At 40.0% G+C, this 20,757-nt stretch overlaps 1 protein-coding gene across 2 annotated transcripts in view; it reads left to right on the top strand.

The window, feature by feature from the left end:
- Positions 1-7,421, top strand: part of thrb (thyroid hormone receptor beta) — a gene marked incomplete at its 5' end in the record, with an annotated part of 126,518 nt that extends 119,097 nt beyond the window's left edge. Inside the window, 4 exons of one of the 2 annotated variants that reach the window (XM_080046069.1) lie at positions 1,114-1,140; positions 1,325-1,471; positions 2,029-2,287; positions 4,214-7,421. In XM_080046069.1, coding sequence (XP_079902195.1) covers positions 1,114-1,140; positions 1,325-1,471; positions 2,029-2,287; positions 4,214-4,455 — 675 coding nt within the window. In that variant the 3' untranslated portion in view covers positions 4,456-7,421. Of the gene's footprint in view, positions 1-1,053; positions 1,141-1,324; positions 1,472-2,028; positions 2,288-4,213 lie in introns of both variants that reach the window. The other variant, XM_080046068.1, reaches the window with a different exon arrangement.
- Between the last annotated feature and the right edge of the window lie 13,336 nt (positions 7,422-20,757).

The raw sequence follows: 20,757 nt of genomic DNA, 5'->3' as shown, positions 1-20,757 counted from the left end.
AATTAACAACATATGAACAAACCCTTCTATGACCCTTCAAAATAGTGCTAAGAATGATTAAGGAAAGTTTAGTTGATATAAGTGCTTTACAAGTTGAGATTTTTGGTTGAAAATATTGAAGAAAACCTCATTTTGAGACAATGGCCATTAAAGATGATTGTATAGGAGAAATATACAGATGTAAACAGAGCAGGTTTAGTCAAATAAACACCTAATGTACATTTTGTACCTTTGATTTATACTAGTATGACAAATGCTTGGAAAAAGCAATGTAGTTGCCTGCAGTGTGTCACCCTAAATAGTCTTCCATTCTTTAGAATAGGATCATACTTTCCGGTGTGAGGATAAGCGTTCACAGTGTTTCTGTGGACCTGTTTGAAGTCTTTGGTTGTGTTCGGAAAGCCATACTAACGTCCTCCGTCCTACACATCTATATACTACATACTGTCTACTTAAAGATCAATTGTGTATGTGAGGTGCGTCGAAACATTCACACTGAAGTAAACTCAATCAATAAAGAATGTATACTTCTTCTTATAAGATTCCGGCCGTTTAGACGCTGTTTAGCGTATTACCGCCCTCCACAGGTTAGATATAGAACTAGATTTTTACATACAGTCCTGTGTTGTGCAGGAAATGCAGAATTGTAAAAAATAATATAAAAAAAAAAAACTTCCTTGTCGTTTGAAAAGATGCAATGCATTATGGGGCGGTTGAGTAGGAAACGTATCCAATCGATCCATAACCAAAATCTTCCCGGAAGTTAGTACTCATTCGGGTAATTCTCGCATACCCAAACTCACATACCCAAACCGTTACATACTCAAATTGAAGTCAAAATGAGTATGAGTAGGACGTTAGTATGGCTTTCTGAACACAGCCCTGGTCTTAAGCCTGATCACACCATAGAAACCCATCTTGGATTTCTGTCCTCAGCTGTTTTTTTCTATCTGCACTCTTTCATCTGTCCTGAGTTTTAACATGTTTTCTTTTTAGTTGGCTTGACATGGGTCCTTCATTGAAACTTCACGATTCCTGTTGATTATCCAACAGGTCGAGGAAGCAATGCTTCTTAATGAAATAACATGTAATTTATTCTATACTTCTGACCAGAGTGCCGCGGGGGTGAAGGAAACTAAGGTAAGACACAGTGTACAAAAACATATTTATTGAACCTAATGTACTCAATTTCAACTTTTGCGTTTAGTTTCATTCGCAATATCAGAGTTGAGGATGAAGTTAGTTTCTGAATAATATAAAAGTCCCGCTATGCTCTTGTTAACAGACTACTCTAAAACCGAGCCTTCCCTCTTTGTGCTTTCAGCCTGAGGATATTGGTCAAGCGTCCATGGTCAATGCCCCTGAAGGAAACAAAGTGGATATAGAAGCCTTCAGTCAGTTTACAAAAATAATCACCCCTGCCATAACCCGAGTGGTGGACTTTGCCAAAAAACTGCCTATGTTTTGTGAGGTAAGTGCACCTGTTTATTTAACACATTTTCATTCTATTTTGCTTCCATAAAATGTCTTCTTTCGTACTTGTATAAATAAAAGGTCCGAAATGTACTTTCAGGTGTTTATTTGACTAAAGCTTGTCTGTTTATGTCTGTAATATTTTTCTCCTATAAAACCATCTTTAACAGCCATTATATCAACATTAGATCCGACAACTACATTCTTGTAATTTTTTTTAAAGAGGTGCAAAATAATTCATAATTAGTTGGTTATTGCAAAATTTGCAAAATAAATACACAGTGAGTTCAATGTTATAGGTTGTGTCTGTTATGAGTCCCTAATCTGAACGGTATTTCATTCTGAATGTCCAGCTCTTCAAGCAAAGATAGTGAATGCTAACACTAGATATTTTTTTTGGTTTATTGTGTTTTGGCTTAATTGCTTTTATTAATTTGCTAGTGTACTCATTTTACTGTAAAGTCTATTTGTTTTCCTTGAAAAGCTAGCGCTATATAAAATGAATGTGTTAGCATTATTTGGCTAACTATGCTTATTTTACCCCCTTGTAAACAGCTGCCTTGTGAAGACCAGATCATCCTGTTGAAAGGCTGCTGTATGGAGATCATGTCGCTGCGAGCCGCCGTGCGCTACGATCCGGACAGTGAGACGTTGACTCTGAACGGGGAGATGGCGGTGACACGCGACCAGCTGAAGAACGGAGGCCTGGGCGTGGTGTCTGACGCCATCTTTGACCTGGGCGTGTCGCTCTCACACTTCAACCTGGATGACTCTGAGGTGGCTCTGCTACAGGGAGTCATCCTGCTATCCTCCGGTAAGCAGCTGCTCTTCTCTGAACATGTAAAGGTTCAGTAAGCGGAATGGTCAGTTTAGCTTAATTCCTGTCACTGACTGCAGTTAGCAGTCCCCTCCCTCGTCCCCACGTCACCACATTAATGCACTGCGGTCTTCAAGAAGTGAGTTATCTAGCATCATCTCAGATCCATACGTGTGATCAAACATGATAAAAACCATCAAAACAGACATTGGGAAGGATTTTTACCTGCTTCACCATTGTAGGCGCATAAACATTCACCCATCTGTCACTCTCTGCGCGTGCACCAGCAGTGAGACGGGTGCCGGTTTGTAACATCCTCTCTTCTGATTGGTTATTATTAGTAGTGGGATCCCCGAAAAGTTTATTTGCCGATTACATGCAGAGCAAGTGACTGAGAGATTGGCTTTATGAAACGTGCACACTATATAAGTGATCACTGTATGAATAAAGAGCGATTTAACACTTATATTAACATAAATAAATTGCTTACTTCACCTTTAATGTCGGACATTTTCAACACATTTTATAGTCCTGAAGGATTTTACCAAAATTAAATAACAGCCAAGAAAACGCTAGGTGCGGTGCCGGAGGGCATAACCTTTGTCTAGATACCAGTTTACAGAGCCTAGGCTGTGGATTTTCTTTCAGCGCATACACAGTATAGAGAGGTAGCAGTTTCTGAGGAGATACGTATTCACAAATTTTGACAAAAAAGTGATTAAGACAACAAGCATTCTCCAGAATAGCTGACTCCACCTTTAATGGACATGCAGAGGTCCATTAAAGATGCACACAGCATCAAATGGACAAAGACACCAGGCTCTATCCAAAAAACTGTCCTGCTGTGTCAACAGCCATGTTATTTCTTGATTAAGGCTTTGTTATCTACTGCACAGATTGTGTGGACATTATTTTCCTGACATGAAATCCATACCAAACTAACAGTCCAATCAATTAATTAATCAATCGCCATAATCATACTGAGGAGCTTTGTCCTGTTTTAGCTTAGTTTCTCTGTGTGACGCTGTTGCATCTCATTGAAGATCAATACTGTTCTGCTGTGTGCTCTACATGGAGACATGGCATGTGGATACCCTGCCCATCTGTCCTCTGACACACTCACACAAGCCACCGGTCAAGGCTACAAGGTTGAAATCAATATTTTTGGATTGAAAGTTTAGGCCATAGTTGCTTGGTTTAGTTATTGGTTTCACAGTAGTTTTGTAGCATAGTTTAAGTTGACACAAAGGCCAATTAGGTACATTTACTTGGTTGATGTGACGACTGCAATTGAGTAGTCTGATATGAATTATATTTTGGCCATTTTGGAGTGTGTGGGTTTTCATGATGATTCTGGTTTATTACAACTGGTGACTAATGTTTTTATTCTGTGCAAGCCACTGGTCTTAACCACATCAAACATAAAGTGAAATGCACCTTCAATGTTGTTGATATTCCCACATAGCATAGAACAGCTGCAATTGGAACAGTACTAATGAGAAATTATTATTATCAGAAAACAAATGACCGCGTATAGATAGATAGATAGATAGATAGATAGATAGATAGATAGATAGATAGATAGATAGATAGATAGATAGATAGATAGATAGATAGATAGATAGATAGATAGATAGATAGATAGATAGATAGATAGATAGATAGATAGACGGACGGACAGATTCACTGTTCAAGGTTTTTATTATTGTGGGCAAATTTGATAGATGATATTGATTGATTGATTGATCGATCGATTGGTTGGCTCTCCCGAGGCAGTACACATCAGAGACAGAATGTAATGCAAATTACAATCTAGCATGTTTTGTCTCACCGCTGCTACCACATCATCTATACTTTACATAAAACTTTAAACTAACCGATGCTTTGGTTTGTGTGGCTGTGTGTTTGTGTTCACCTCATCAGACCGTCCAGGCCTGAGCAGCGTGGAACGAATCGAGCGCTGCCAAGAGGAGTTCCTGCTGGCCTTTGAACATTACATCAACTACCGCAAACACACACTGGCTCACTTCTGGCCCAAGCTGCTCATGAAGGTGACAGACCTGCGCATGATCGGAGCCTGCCACGCCAGCCGCTTCCTCCACATGAAAGTGGAGTGTCCCAACGAGCTATTCCCTCCTCTCTTCCTGGAGGTCTTCGAGGACTGACCAATGGATTTTAATGTATACGCGTGTGTGTGTGTGTGTGTGTGTGTGTGTGCGTGTGTGTGTGTGTGTGTGTGCGCATGCGCCTTGGAACCCTGGTGGTCTCGGGGGGTTAAACCAGCAGAAAGCCCGTCACAATGAACTTTTCTATTAGCACTACTGAGTGTCACTTCATTCCATAGTTTATTAGGAGTTAGCTCTTATGGTCTAGTTTTTTGGATTGGAACCATTCCTTACAGTGCGGGTACATGTGAATAGCATTTGTTGTTCTCTCTTCTTTGTTGGGAGGGGGGGGGGGGTTTGTTTTGTTATTTGTTATTGTTGTGGCTATGACCTCTCACCTCGGAGTTTTACCATTACTATATTTTTTTTGTTGACGATTGTACAGTTGGCATTTCTATCGACATTTGTTCATTCATTAGAAACCATGCAAAATGTTTTATTTTCCTTACTTTATGTGGGAAACAAATGTTCTAAAATGGCTGCTCACCTGAATGCACAAAGCAAGACATTGCTAGCGATCCATTAGCCCCCCCACCTCCCCACACACCTGCTCGACTTTATCGGACCTATCTGTTGGTCATTCTGTATATTAGCTGTCATACTCAGTCATCTATCTGGTGGGTGTCTGAAGTGTTCAGTGCCTCGCCATCCTACTGTGACTGGACCCGTTAACCTGCATTCAAACAGACAGCAGCTCACAGGCCTTTGTAAGTTTGTACCAGGCACTCTTCACAATGTTAAGTCCAAACGCTGCGTTCCAGATGTGTCGGAAAAATCTGAATTTTGCAAGAACAGAAACTCAAGGCAGGACTTCTAGTGACAAAACCTGGGCAAAATCGTGCAACATAAATCTTTCCTGACGAGACGATATTTTGACGTGAACATGGCAGCATTGTACTGTTAACACTACCTAACACTACTAGTTCAACTAGCTTGTGATCCTCAAAACACACAAGTTCATCTTTCAAGAAAGTATAGAAGCATCATTCTGCCCATTTCTTACCTTTGGGGTAAACTAGCTTAATATGGAATGTTGTACAGTGAAAGTACACTGACAGTTGCTAATGGGCTGTGCTATAATAACAACAATGCTTTGATATCGTGGACAACATTAGCTGTACTGCGCAACGACAGCATATTAGGGCCTTTGCAGAAGAAAAATTAAATGTTGATATATTTTTATACAGTCAAAAGATTTTATTTTGGAAATGTATGAGGTGTGAGTCGCTTTGGACAAAAGCATATGCCAAATGATTGTAAAGAATGTTTCATCTGACACCATAGTCAGAAATATGCAAGAAAGTGTCTTGAAGTAAACCACATTGCTTTGCCTTTCGACATACTGTATGTTCTTGTATGTAGAGAACGTCAATCCAAATTCCGTTCAAATATCGGTCTTTTTATCACACTTCAATCTACAAGTTTCTGAAACGGTCAGAGCCACAGAACAGATGACACGTGGTCCATAACCAAGCAGCTTTACACCCAGACTCTAAGGGATGTGTTGCAGTGTGTGAAGAAGCAAATGAAACACCAAGACAACCCCAGTCTTAATTAATAAAGGGCTGATGCATGAATAGGAACTATGCTGTATTAAGGGGGATAAAGGGCATAAATCGTGTTTATGTTTTGCCATAATGAAATAGCGACTGTATGTCAATAACGCACATATGGGTTGGTATTGCTGCTGGGCTTATGGACACAACAAATACAGGGTATTATGTACTGCTTTTAACCAAAGAGGTTTTGGTCACAGAGCTCCAGATTGCTTAAGGCTTTTTATGTAACTAATGCTGCGCTGCAACAATAAGTTGAGTTTGGTTAAGAAACAATCTTTTTTTCAGCAGAAGATGGTGAACATTAGTTCCTAGTTTGTTAGGACTTTCTGCTGTTCGTCTCATTGATAGTAAATGAATTGAATATCTTTGGGTTTTGGATAATAAGGTAGATAAGCAGTTTAATGACACCGTCCCTAACCTTGTGTTTCAAATTGTGTTGGCCATTTTTTTACACTTTTCATTTTATTGTATTAAAACAAAAAGACACAAAAAAGCGATTAACCAATTCATTGGGAATTTAATCCGCAGATTAATAAATAATGAAAGTAATACGACAAATGCATTAATTTAGTTTTAAGCCTGCACATGTATTGACCAAAGCTATGCAGCAGAACACACATGTTTGCATCTTCCATGGCCCTAATATGTCATCGCTGAGTTTTGAAACTATTTTTTTAAAGTTTTGAAGGTGGTATAACTGCTGGTGATTGAGATTCAGACTTCCGACATTGACAGGAGCGCAGCAGTAGCAGTGTGATATAAGCCTGTTGGTTGTTGCCACAGATCAGTCGGGGAACTAACTAAAGCACATAATGACCCTGACTCCAGGACAAGACAATCATAGTATAGTACTTGTTTGTTCGTGTGTAACAATGCCACATGCTGTGCCAAAACCAAGCGAATGATGCCCTCCATTGATTCCCTACCGAGCTTTTCATAGTGATACATAGACCTGACTGGTTCTATATACTGTATAGTAAGTGCATGCAGCTCACACACACACACACACACACACACACACACACACACACACAGTCCTCCCTCTGACTTGTGATGTAGTCCACATTCGCAGCTTCTACAATACAGCCATTCGGAGTTTTTCAATTGTTTCATGTCAAACATGTTGCCTCCCACATAGAATGATTATCCAACCGTTTTTTTGTTCTGTCTTTTTCTCTTCTACTCCTCCTGTTTTTTGCTTAGACAGTGACGTCATGGTGCTAAGGTGGGTTGGAGAAAATGGCTGATTGAACAGGATTGTTATTTACACACAAAGATTAACTTTATCTGTTTGTTTGACAGCCCACCACCCTCTTATGATGGCATGCTTATAAACTAACACACAGGCATGCACACACACACACACACACACACACACACACACACACACACACACACACACACACACACACACACACACACACACACACAGTGCATACAATAGGCTTCACCTGTACACAAACTGTCCACATTGCACATATACTGTATGCATTTCAAGCATGCATGTGGCTAGGTCAGACTTGGGTCAGACCTCGCTAAAGTGTGCAACTGGCTTGGCCCAAAGACAGTAAGATGTCATCACCAAGGTACACTGAGAAAGCTGGTGAGAATGTGAAAGTGTAGTGCTCTTTCTTTCCTATCTTTCTTTTATGTTCCTTTTCATTTGTTGTCCCTATAAGCCTCTCTGTGTGTTAATGTGGTTTGCAATGTGACAGACATTTTGCCTTGTATATCTTGCTTTCTTTCAAGCTCCACACTACTCCTCAAAGCAACAATCTTTCCTCTTTTTTCTGTGAAGTGATGCCTTTTATCAGAGCAATAGACTTTGCTGCAGTGTTTGAATGAAACCCGGACCTCACACACACACACACCTCACAAAACTGTATAGACTTCAAATAAAAATGCACAGACAATCAGAGGGAGAGAGATGAGAGGATGGAGGGGGAATGGGCACACGGGGGCTCAGGCCGACCCCGGTCCACATATATTGTAGGGCCGGACCGTACCGAGCCAGAGCCATTGGCCACGTTTACATGCACTCCTGTTGTCCTTCTAGTCCTGTCCAGGTCATAGCCATGTTCAGTTGTTTTAAAGCAGCCTTTGATACCCTTTGGTCCAGATTGATGCCATTCATATAAACCAGTTTGTAGAGTATAGAAGAAATACAGCTACATTCTAAATCATGTCCCATTAGCTAGCATTTCTGCTTGATCGATACATTTACCTAAGATGATGTGTCCGTTCAGTTGCCACATGCCAAATAAACAAAGTTAAAGGAAATTGGTCAGTTTTCACAACCAGGGGTCTGGTTGCACAATCAAGCATGATGTTAGACTGATGTGTGGAGTCTGTGGAGTTAGGCCAGTTCTCCTCTGAGACTCAGCCCTATTCCACCAAATAGTCACAAGAACTAAACTCAGGAACTAAATGAGGACCTAAATGTCCCTTTGGTGCATTTGTGTTTCCGTTCCATCTGAAAAGCCGTACAGATTAGACCGTCTCATTTAAACTAGAATGGATTGCCATTGTAATGAGATGACAACACCGCCATGTGTTGATCTTTAGAAGAGTGGTGTGCACAGGGGGTGCTACCAGCCCTGTTCTTTTTCAGTGCCTGATTGGACTTAAAATAAGACTTATTCAGCCATTGTATTTAACCTGTTGGTTAATGGGACTTCAAAAATGAAAAAATTATAAGATTTGTTTCCTAGCCCTTCCTTTTTTTCACCTAATTCCGCCAAAACCAATATTCACCTTAATATCTGGGGGCTGGGGCCTCCCGACCATGGTTGAACCCCATGATTGTTGACATGGAGGAGGTGCCCTTTATTAATTTGTTGTCCCTGCCCCTTAGAGAGTATGTGCACATCACTGCTTTAGAACGGTCATTTATTGCTAATGACTGTTTGATGTTCTACTCTACTGTAGTACTGAACCACATTGAAACAAGAATCTACCATCAGCTTCTTCTCTTTTATCTGTTTTAATCTTTGCAGACTTTTAGACCAGTCTCAGGAATTCGACTGCAGAACTTTCAACAACATTGAGAGAAATTCCAATGCTAAGCCTCAATACATCGCTGACAGCAGCGGCTATTGCTTTCTAACAGTCCGAATGAAAGCTTGTATGCGTGCTGTTAGCAGTCTGGAGGCTTATGTTTGACAAGTCAGTGACATCAGTATACTTTATCTCTTCCTGATAGCTGCTGGACCAATAAATACCTTCTACCTCAGGAGCAGGGCTAGTTTTTGGAGTACCCAAACTATGGCCCGGGAACCAAACACTGTAACTCTTCTCCTTAAATGCAAATACTTCTAAAGTTCCTGAGTTTGTGTAAATATTTCTGGGTTCCTGCTCCGGTTTTGACCTGCACAAAATAAAATTTGGATAATTTCAAAGCTGTATAATTTATTTTGTTTTTCGGCCACTCATGATAGACACACAACCTTGACATTTAGCTTTGTAGTGTTATAATGACAAAGAGATTTCATTTTCATATTGGCACATCCAGCAGAAAGAGAACATAACTAGCATTTATTAGAAGTCGTTGCGTCCACTTAATGAACATAGGTCCTTTAGCTCAAGAGTGATGTACACCAACTGCTAAAAGAAATATGTTAACCTTTATCTGAAATATATTTGGCTCTCTTCGACACCTAAGCTGCCTTTCCACCAAAAGTCCCAAGAACTTAAGGTTCCAGGAACTCCTCTTCCAGGCACTCGAAGGTTCCTGTGGAAGAGGCGCGATCATCAGATGAATAAAAGAAAACGAGGAGACTGGTGAGATGAATAGTGGGGCTGGTGAGGTGCACTGTGTGACTGCTCTGGTCTGTTAACACGGGCAGCAGACAGATTATTCCTCTGTATATTTTAGTGGAGAACAGCGGCCATCAGACAGTAAAATAAGAAGAAATCTAAAAGGCGAGACTATTGAGCTGAAGTGTTGCATGGCTTAGGAGCGCTCTGTGCGGCTGCTCCATAGACTGTACAAACAGCTGCTATAATCTTAAACACGTTCGAAGAAGAAGAAGAGAAAAAGAAACACAAACACAGGCGCAGCAGATCACGATGTGTGGCCCGGGCGATCGTTCGGAGGACGCTCATGTTTTTATTACATTGCAAACGATCGCAAATGGATTAGATTCAAACCAGGAAATGAGAAGCTCGCTCAATGGAGATTAAAACCGCTGCGAGCAGGCAACTCAACCAATCAGAATTATTCAGCACTACAGCCCCGCCCCAAAGGTTCCTGAACCTTTGTAAAGTCCTTCCCCCCGAGCAGGATCTTTTTCTGGGGTAAGAAAGGTCCCAGTTTAGACCCTATAGTTCCTGCAGTGGAAACGCGGCTTTAGTTACTAATTGTGTCTATTTGAAGTGAGGCGCTTGATAGGTAGTGTACAGTGGGTTAAACAGAGTTTGGGGTCACGAATACATCTGCCTTGGAAATAATGTCTGGTGAGAGTATGTAGTAAGTAGTACAGTATGTCTACAACTAAACCAACAAGCTAAAAAAAGGTCCACTTCCAAATGTAATACCGAGCCATACGTAAGTGTATACTATTGCTGAGTAATCTCTCAAAGATATCACTGTTATCCACTATCCTAGACAGACTTCACCTAAATGTGAAAACTATTGTTTAAAGATCCTCAAGATTAGATGGTTGTGTGAACTTGAAGTATGACTTGTAAGATAGACCTAAATAAAATAGGTGTGCCTGACCTGTGCAGCCAGCCCTGGGTTTTTTGAATAGTCACAAGCACAGTTCTAAATTCACAATTCTAAAAGCTTTCTAGGTCACAGTAAGTTGGAAGTCCATACCCTGGCTAATTATCTTCATAATGCAAATGCATATTATTGAACTTACTACATCTTTGGCAAAAGTAAAAAACAAAGAGTGTCAAAGAGAAAAACACCATTTACCAAAAGGATCAATAGTAAAGCTGCATTAATCATTTTCAGTTCACAAGCTTTGGTAATTGATGGCGTTAATTAAGTTGATATGGGAGCGTACCAGGGCTCAATAGTCCCAGTCGGTCTGCGTGTGTGTGTTTCACTCCTATTCTAACCTCTCCCTGTCCTCTTACCCTTACCCTAGTCTGGCTTGACCACTTCAGCCAGCGTCTATTAAGCGCTGGCGTCGGCAAACAACGCTACGCCTCCATTGGCTGCTTCCCGGGGTTAGCCCCGCCGTAGATGATTGTGATTGGTTTAAACAAATAAAAACAGGCCAGCCCAGTTTCCCCCCGAATAGACGGCTCTAAACGGAGTGCTTCCAGACCATACTACTTGCTGTAGTTTGGTCTGGCTTTGCGAGACTACCCTTACCCTAACCCCGCCCCGCTGTGATGCCTGAACCTAATCGCCAATTTCAGGAACATAGAGTTGTGGGATTAATTATGTCCTATTTGGTGCAATATAAACCTAGGAACATTGAGCCCTGTGAGCATTGGGATGATTCCGTTGATAAAGCTATCCTTTTAGCTAAATGTTGCTTATTTACGCCCCTGCAGACATGGAGCTAGCACTATGTTGGAGTTCGAATTCTGGTGACCGGATGAATGTAAGTTTAAGATTCATTCTCCTTCGATAGGCCTATCTGTTTTTGGTCTTGAATGATTTCCGAGTTTGTTGTGTTCACCAGCTAGTCGCTAGCTGCTGAATTTGTCAGTCTGCCGTTTGGCGGGAGGGGGGGAGGGTTTAGTGTTCAGTTCATTCCTCAGTGGTTTTTGCTGAGCATCATGATAGAAGGAGATGTCGGAACATTGAGGCAGAACCAAAACAGGGAAGTTGCGGACCTTTTAAACCAAAATAATTAGCTGAATTAGCGAGCAAGAAGCTAAAGATGCTCCATAGAGCTGAATCGCTAATCGGTGATTCTTCATTGGGAGTCTGTCTCTGCTAGCGACCCTTTCACAGTACAACTGGTCATTAGACTCATTGTTAATATAAAATGAATAATAAATGCAGCTTTAACCCAACTGACGTCAAAACACAAATTTGAAGAAGCATTTTGGTCAATGACACAAATGTTTGTGTTTTTTTTAGGATATGCACAAAGTGGAGATATATTATGTAAGAAGGCGTTGGATTTTTACATGTCACACACACACACCACAACCGTAATTACTTGAATTACCATATACACAGAGCTGTTGGTGCATGTAAACATCGTCAATGTGTATCTGCTGGTGCCAGTTCGCTGTTAATCTCTCCCACAGGTTGTTACTCTTAAAGGTTACTCAGTTACAAACCATTTACAAGAGTTGCACCATAGAAAAAAAGCTATTTTACCGTACAGAGAAAAAAAAGGATGTCTATTTTCAGACTGCAGATTTTTTTTTTTACAGATGTTATGAACATGACATTACTTTTGCATATAGTCTTGAATAGATACTGTATCTTGCTCTCAAATCTATTGCAAGTCTCTGCAAAAGAAGTATGAGCAAGACGTTATAAAACATTAAAAAAAATATACATTTAAAAAAGGCTGTAATTCACCCTCAGTAAAAAAAAACAACAACAAAAAAAACAGCCCAACTACACATGAACACATTTAGGGAGGACTTCTCGGTCAAAGTGTAACCATGGCATCAAGTAATCCATCGTCCACACATATTTCTCTCCTTGTGTGTTTGAGTGTCTCCTTGTTAAACTCACCTGTTCAACACGTACTGGAAAACCGTCGTAGAGAGAAAGGGAGATAGAGTGTGTAGGTGTAGGAGTCAATCTTTGGCAGCAAAACAGAAGATGACAAAATGTTTAAGAAAAATTAATAATAATTCTGTTTTAAAATTTGCTGTCTTGCACTCTTCATTTTACTGGAAACATTGTCTGGTGATCCAATGTCCCGCTCTGGACATGAGTATGGAGGTACCCATGAGAGGAAAATGATTTTGATGCTCATCACTGACGATGATTACAACTAATGTGAATTGGCTCTTGAGAATAAAGAAGGTTTTGAGAGAAGTTGGTTTGGTGCTTTTATTGTATCTTGAAATTGAATATGAAGTGAATTATCCTACCATGTCTTAATGTAATTGCTATCCATTTACTTTTAAGTCAAATTTGCTATCATTTTTATTTGTGGCTTCTAATTATCATACAGTACAAAATTAGGTCTTTAATTTTTTTTTTGCCTTAATAACATACTAAATGTATTCTGTTCATTTATTTGGGCCTTGATTGTATTCCACATTTAAAGTTATGAATCTGCTTGACTAGACTTATTTTCAAATTAGGGCTGCAACTAACGATTATTTAGAAAATCGATTAATCTGTCGTTATTTTCTCGATTAATCGATTATTAATCGATAAGTGTTTGTCCGTAAAATGTCAGAAAATGGTGAAAAAGGTTGATACATTTTCCAAAGCCCATGTTGATGTCCTCAAATGTATTGTTATTTCCAAAACACACAGATATTTTAGTTTACTGTCAAAATAGGATTAAAGAAACCAGAAAATATTCACATTTGAGAAGCTGAAATCAGAGAATTTGGACATTTTTTATAAAAAAATTACTCGAAACGATTAATCGATTATCAAAATAGTTGGCGATTATTTTAATAATCGATTTGTCGATTAATCGTTGCAGCTCTATTTCAAATGCTTATTTTCAAAAAACTGCTTTTAAAAAGTGTACACTATCTTTAAGAATCCTTTGAAACATTTGAAGCTAATATGAGTTTCAAATGTCAAAATACCTGTGGGCTTGTCTAACAACCCATCTTTCCCATTTTTGTAACTTCTTAACAGACAATCTGACAGCCAAGCCCACTTCACACATGGATTGGTCAGGTGTGTTGAAATGTGAAATAAGGCAATGTTTGTTCTTTAATTCTTTACACTATAGCTTCTGTAGTTTTGTACACAGACAATGAATCAATGCCTTTCAGGAGAAACCTTTGGCTGCAATATGTATTACTTCCCTGCATGCATGTGCATCCCTGTGTGCCTGCATGACTTACAGACACGGTGGATCGAGTGGCCAGAAACTCTGCAGGGTACCTTAAAGGTCATATATTATGCTAAATGCACTTTTTAAATGTGTTCTAACATATCCATGGGTCCACGGTGTGCCTAGAGACTGCCAAAATATCAAAAAAAAATAGAATCTCTCCTTTTCTCACTCTCCCCCTTTCTGAAACCCCCACCCCTCCCCCCCAATATACTGCAGTCAGAATTCTCGCCGACTATTACGTAATAGTCGGCACAGCCACATCCCCATATTTTCTTTATATGTCCATGCTTCCCCCCAGAAACGTCAACCGTGCAGTTGTCTATGATAACCCCACCTCCCCATTTCTTATTGGTCCACGGCCCCGAGATCCGATGGAAAATTTTCCGAGCGACAGCCATGTTGTTTTCCCCGCTAAGCGACAAGATGCCCTTAGTACAGCCTGAATGTTACATACACCAACACAGAATGCTTTTGCTCATACTCCACTAATTTATCTTAACCACAGCAGTCTATTAATGCCTCGTTTTTAATAACACAACGGATAGGAAGCTACCTGTGCTTTTTTTTAAACGGTGAAACTAAAATAATAGTTTTTATTGGTAGTTTTGCCTGACTGGTGTATAGCTATTAGCTTTGGGACAAGCAACCAGCTTTTGCTCATAACACGCTGTTTATATTCCCCACAGCAGTCTGAAAATGACTCGTTTTTAACATGACAAAGGATGGGAAGATATTCCTGTAGAAATCACACTTTGAAGCTACTGTTTTCACTGGTTTAAATCGTCTGAGTCTTATTTTTAGCGTTAGCGCCCATGTAGCTTTGGTTGTAGCACCAAGTTTTGCTCCTAATACACTAACTTAGCTTTCCCCTTGCAGTCTAATAATGCCTCGTTTTTAATAACCCAACGGATAGGAAGCTACCTGTGCTTTTTTTTAAACGGTGAAACTCAAATAATAGTTTTTATTGGTAGTTTTGCCTGACTGGTGTATAGCTATTAGCTTTGGGACAAGCAACCAGCTTTTGCTCATAACACGCTGTTTATATTCCCCACAGCAGTCTGAAAATGACTCGTTTTTAACATGACAAAGGATGGGAAGATATTCCTCTAGAACTCAAACTTTGAAGCTACTGTTTTCACTGGTTTAAATCGTCTGAGTCTTATTTTTAGCGTTAGCGCCCATGTAGCTTCGGTTGAAGCACCCAGTTTTGCTCCTAATACACTAACTTAGCTTTCCCCTTGCAGTCTAATAATGACTCATTTTTAACATGACAAAGGATGGGAAGATATTCATGTAGAAATCAAACTTTGAAGCTACTGTTTTCACTGGTTTTAATCATGTCAGGTCATGTCAAATTGTTAAAAGTATGGCTTAGCTCGGGTAAACACTGTGTTCGCAGTCACGCAGTGTCTCTCTAGTATCGCGAGAGCACGGCAGAGACGGTGGGAGAGCCCCATGGACATATAAAGAAAGCCCGGCAGAGAGGTGGGAGGGGCCAGCCAGATCGCACAAATATAGAGCTGTTAAGCGGAAGTGGCGGAATTACGGGGCATGGGACCTCTCGGCTGAAAAAAAATGAATGGGAGTCTATGGAAAGTAATCTACTATTTTCTGGTCCCAGTCATTAAATGCCTTGGATTACATATATGTTTTGTATGGGTCTAAATGATAATTTTTCATGTGAAGAGTTTGACGGTATGTTGTATGATTATTCGTCTAACGGCTTTTGAAAAAATGTTACGAGAACAACTACAAGTCTTGTCGCCTCTGTGACGTCACCTCAACACATTCCCTCCACTTCTCGACTGACAGTGCTAATGCTAATGGCTGGCGTGGACAACGCCAACAATCTCCCCACTCGAGAAATTGAAACTCTCCACATGTCCACTTGTGTAGTGGTTTTCGCCACGCTGAAGACTTTTGTCTTGTCATTGAAAGAAGGCGGTAAAGTGCATTAAAGACACAGCCATGTTTCTGAGCTAAGCGGGTGCGAGTGGTGGTGACGTATATCATAAGTGTCAAGAGCAGCGAAGAGCTGTAGTCCACAAAAGCGCTCTGCACAAAACCTGACCGTATCCAGCTTCTACTCGCTAAATTATTTCATGACTGGGACCAGAAAATAATAAATTTCTTTCCATTGACTACCGTTGTAATTTTTCGAGCCGAGAGGTCCCATGTCCCGGAAGTAAGCCACTTCCGCTTAACAGCTCTATAGGTCATCCTGAGACCAGAGGACAATCAGGGTATAGAGGCTTGCTACAATAAATGATCTGAACGGGTTTTTCAGCAAACATCTAAAAAAATAAGTATTAGGGATTACTTGGACCATATAAAATTGACAGCAAAGTGCATAATATGTGAGCTTTAAACGAGCCGATTGAATTCAGTGGCTGGTGTGCAAATAATTGGCATGACATGCTTTTCACATTGAAAAGCCAATCTTTACCTGCAGTGAATCACTGCAGGTAAAGATTGGCTAAAGAGACAAAACATGTAAATGTAATGCAGAAGGTTGAACCATTGATATAGCCATGTGAATGATGATGTCAAATTGTCACACAAAAAAACTCAAAATAAATCCTGCTAATCAACTTTCCCAAGAGCTACAAAGAATGAGGTCTCCAGTTAAAATTGTCTGACATCACATGCATACAAGACAACCACCCCACTGCCAGGCTGCTCAGTAAAGGATTTAAAGATGGCCGAATGATGTTCGAACCTTAATGAAGAAATAAAGAAGCCTACATATACTGTATAATCAATGTAATACTCATGCAAGTCATTGAAATTTAGGGTGGTCATATTGGCATCTATTTTGTTAAAGCCACTACGAGTAACATGGTCCGTTGGCGGCCCCTTTGGACAAAAGCGGTAGTATTTTTATGACGCCCGCTGTCGCAGAGCTGTTTTCTAGCTCGTGCCAGGCGTGCAAGTGTCTACTGAGAAGGGCGCAATATAGTGCATGTCCGTGTGTTGAAAGTGTGAGGGCACGGACTATTTTCGGCGCCGTGAGAGTGGTTAGTAACACTGCATCAACTAATGCCAGTCAGTGCCACACACACCTGATTGCAATGAGTTGATGCAGCAGTGTCACCAATTGATGTTATTATTTCTTGCATGCTTGTTTATTGTAAGATAAAGTGAGTTGGAAGAAAATGATTTATTATTGAATTGTTTGATAAATCTTCACATTCATTTCCAGTGTTTCCCTTTAATAAACACACACTATGTAAAGATTTTGCATTTAAAAATCACAAAATGACATAACCGATGTTCTATGTGTTTTTGAGTTACGTACTAAAACATCACAAATGTTTCTGTCAATTTTCAAACTCAGAAGAAATTATTAATTTTAAAAGTAAAGTAGTAGTAGGTAACGCACAGTTTATCGGTCGTCTGTCAATGTCAAGATGGGAATTCACACCCCTGCTTCTTCCCCCTCTCACTTCCACGTGGCGGACCAGATAATATGGCAGAGCAAGTCACTAGACAACTGCGCAAAACACAAAAGGAAGAACTAGCTTCCTAGCATTCATAGCTTAGTGCTGCTCTTGTATTGTTTTTTGCAATGCATTGTTTTGTGATGGACTAATGATTATGCGTTGCCTTCCACTGCTGTACCCATGACGAAGCTATTACCTTAGGTTACATGCGAGTGAAAGGGCTGGTGGGTGCGATCACTATACCCGTCCACGTCAATGTGGGCTAATCTGGCAAACCAGATATAGACAATTAGTATCAGTCAAACTCCTCCGTGGGTTTGATACGGTTTGATAGTATTTAGCTCATAATGTTGCCGCACACACACTTGCACGCGCACACACCATAGATAGTATATAAAATGGATGTAGAATCCGGGCTGACCTCAGTTATTCAGACTACATCCCATTCTCCTGGCTTATGCGCATCGCCATTTTGTGAGATTTTTACTCCGCCTCACTCCTCTTGCCGAAAAAGGGCATTGATGTGACGTCGGGGGCGTATACCTCCGAGGCGAAGTGAGGGAAAACGGGCGGACACTTGTCACTCAAGAGATCACGCCCCTAATTATTCATACATTTTAACCTCCGAAAGAATAAAAACTAGCCTGCTAGAAAGAAATCCCCCCCTCTCCCCCTCAGTGTTGTCATGGAGATATGAACTAAACATAAAGACTAGAAAGTTTTTTTTTGGAACAGTCCGTAAATAGGTTTAATAAGACTGTGAAAACGGCCTGTTTAACAAGTGAGTCAAAGAAAAATTGCTCACTTTTGGTACCACCTCGTAGTGGCCACCGGAAGCTACTGCACTGTTTGTCACTTCCGCATTGTATGCTGGTAGAACTCAGTGTGGTGGGCTTTGCACACACGCTGCGCATTATTAACGGTGTTGGTCAGCACCGTTTACAATAGGTCCATGGTCTTTGCTCATAATTACGAGGTCCTGATGTCTTATTTACGAGATCCTGGTGTGCTAATGGCTAGATAAGGTGAGGATTTTTTATTTATTTTGCTGAATGCTCAGCGCCACCGTAGCTTTATAAAATGAGTTAGATACAGCCACGTTTGCATATTTATTCAAACATTTCTGGGAAAAAAATAATTAATATAACATATAATTATTTATTTAATCTGAGTATTCAACTGGCAAAGATTCATAATGATACCCAAAAAAATTATGAAATGTGACTATTCATCTCACCTTAAGAAGTCAATATATTTATATTGCTGACAAAGACCTGAAATCACCACAGACTGTATAGAGCTGTTAAGCGGAAGTGGCGGAATTACGGGACATGGGACCTATCGGCTGAAAAAAAATGAATGGGAGTCTATGGAAAGTAATCTACTATTTTCTGGTCCCAGTCATTAAATGCCCTGGATTACATATATGTTTTGTATGGGTCTAAATGATAATTTTTCATGTGAAGAGTTTGACGGTATGTTGTATGATTATTCGTCTGACGGCTTTTGAAAAAATGTAACGAGAAAAACTACACGTCTTGTCGCCTCTGTGACGCCGACAATCTCCCCACTCGAGAAAGTGAAACTCTCCACATGTCCACTTTTGTAGTGGTTTTCGCCACGCTGAAGACTTTTGTCTTGTCCTTGAAAGAAGGCAGTAAAGTGCATTATTGACACAGCCATGTTTCGGAGCTAAACGGGTGCTAGTTGTGGTGACGTATATTATAAGCGTCAAGAGCAGCGAAGAGCTGTAGTCCACAAAAGCGCTCTGCACAAAACCTGACCGTATCCAGCTTCTACTCGCTAAATTGTTCCATTCTTTGCACGAAAAAATACCATCTAAATCCATACAAAACATATGTGTAATCGAAGGCATTTCATGACTGGGACCAGAAAATAATACATTTCTTTCCATTGACTACCGTTGTAATTTTTCGAGCCGAGAGGTCCCATGTCCCGGAAGTAAGCGACTTCAGCTTAACAGCTCTATGGGGATATCACTTGTAAGTGTGGTTCTGGAGCGAAGAGGAGTCCACTGCAGACAGTGGCAGTGAGACACAGAGCGTGTTGCCATCTACTGGTGGAGAGTGTAACTAGCACAGTCCCACACTGAGCACACATTTTTATTTAAATGTAGATCTGTATGTGTCTGTTTCATCCATGCACTACTTTGATTAAAAAAAAAATACAAGGAATGTGTTTGAAATATGAAGATGTTTTGTAGCTAATGTGTTGAGGATATCACAGAGTATTAGTTTCGATACATATAGGCAGCACTTCTACGGATGATTTCATTTTGAATGTGGGAACAAGAACTTTTCCTCTTATTTCCCAGTAGTTCTTCCCAACACTTCCCAGGAGCTTGACATGAAGGTTTGCCTCATTTTCTGAAATTATTTTTTATATACTAAATGCAGTGTCATAAATATATTAAGTATACCGTAGTGCAAACATATGGTATGTGGTGCTTAAAGGTGAAGTAAGCAGTTTATTTATGTTAATATAAGTGGTAAATCGCTATTTACTCATACAGTGATTACATAATGTGCGCATTTCATAAAGCCAATCTCTCAGACTGTTGTTCTGCATGTAATCGGCAAATAAACTAATTGGAGGATCCCAACATTTTTATCCAATCACAAGAGAGAACGGTACAGACCAAGACCCGTCTCACACTGGTCTCACTGCCGGTGCACACCAGAGCAACAGATGGGTGAAAGTTTATGCGCCTAAAATGGCGAAGCAGATAAAAATCCTTCCCAATGTGTGTTTTGATGGTTTTTATCATGTTTTATCACACTTATGGATCTGAGATGATGCTAGATAACTCGGCAAACTGCAGTAACTGACAGGAAGTTAGCTTAAAAAAAACATTCCGCTTACAGCACCTTTAATACAAAGTTCTAATCTGAAATGTGTTCAAATGACCATATGGTGGTGCTGTTTTACCGTTGCAATTTTCATCAAAAATGTATTTGGATGTTGTTACATTTATACAAACTGTTTAACTTGAGTTTACAAAAGCGCTTTTCATTTGTGGACTTGTTTGCATTCGTGTGAACTGGTCTGTATTTATATATAGATTTTGGAGACTATATATATATATATATATATATATGTGTGTATGATTAAGGGATAGTCCAATAAGAATCTTTTGGCAGCGGTAGATTTTTTCAGGACTGACACAACTTATACTAATGATGGAAAACAAGTCTTGTTTTATGGCCATTTTTGGCCACAATACAAATAGTCAGGGTTTAAAGAACAAACAGAATGAATAACCACTTCACAGCATGAATTGCATTTATAAAATGTAATTATAGATATAATCCTCTATACAGT

This window comes from Ammodytes marinus (genome assembly GCF_949987685.1).
Source record: "Ammodytes marinus genome assembly, chromosome: 17".
In the NCBI taxonomy this organism is placed as follows: Eukaryota; Metazoa; Chordata; class Actinopteri; order Uranoscopiformes; family Ammodytidae; genus Ammodytes; species Ammodytes marinus.
The sequence above is the reverse complement of the archived record's forward strand: the minus strand, read 5'-3'. Positions and strand labels throughout refer to the sequence as shown.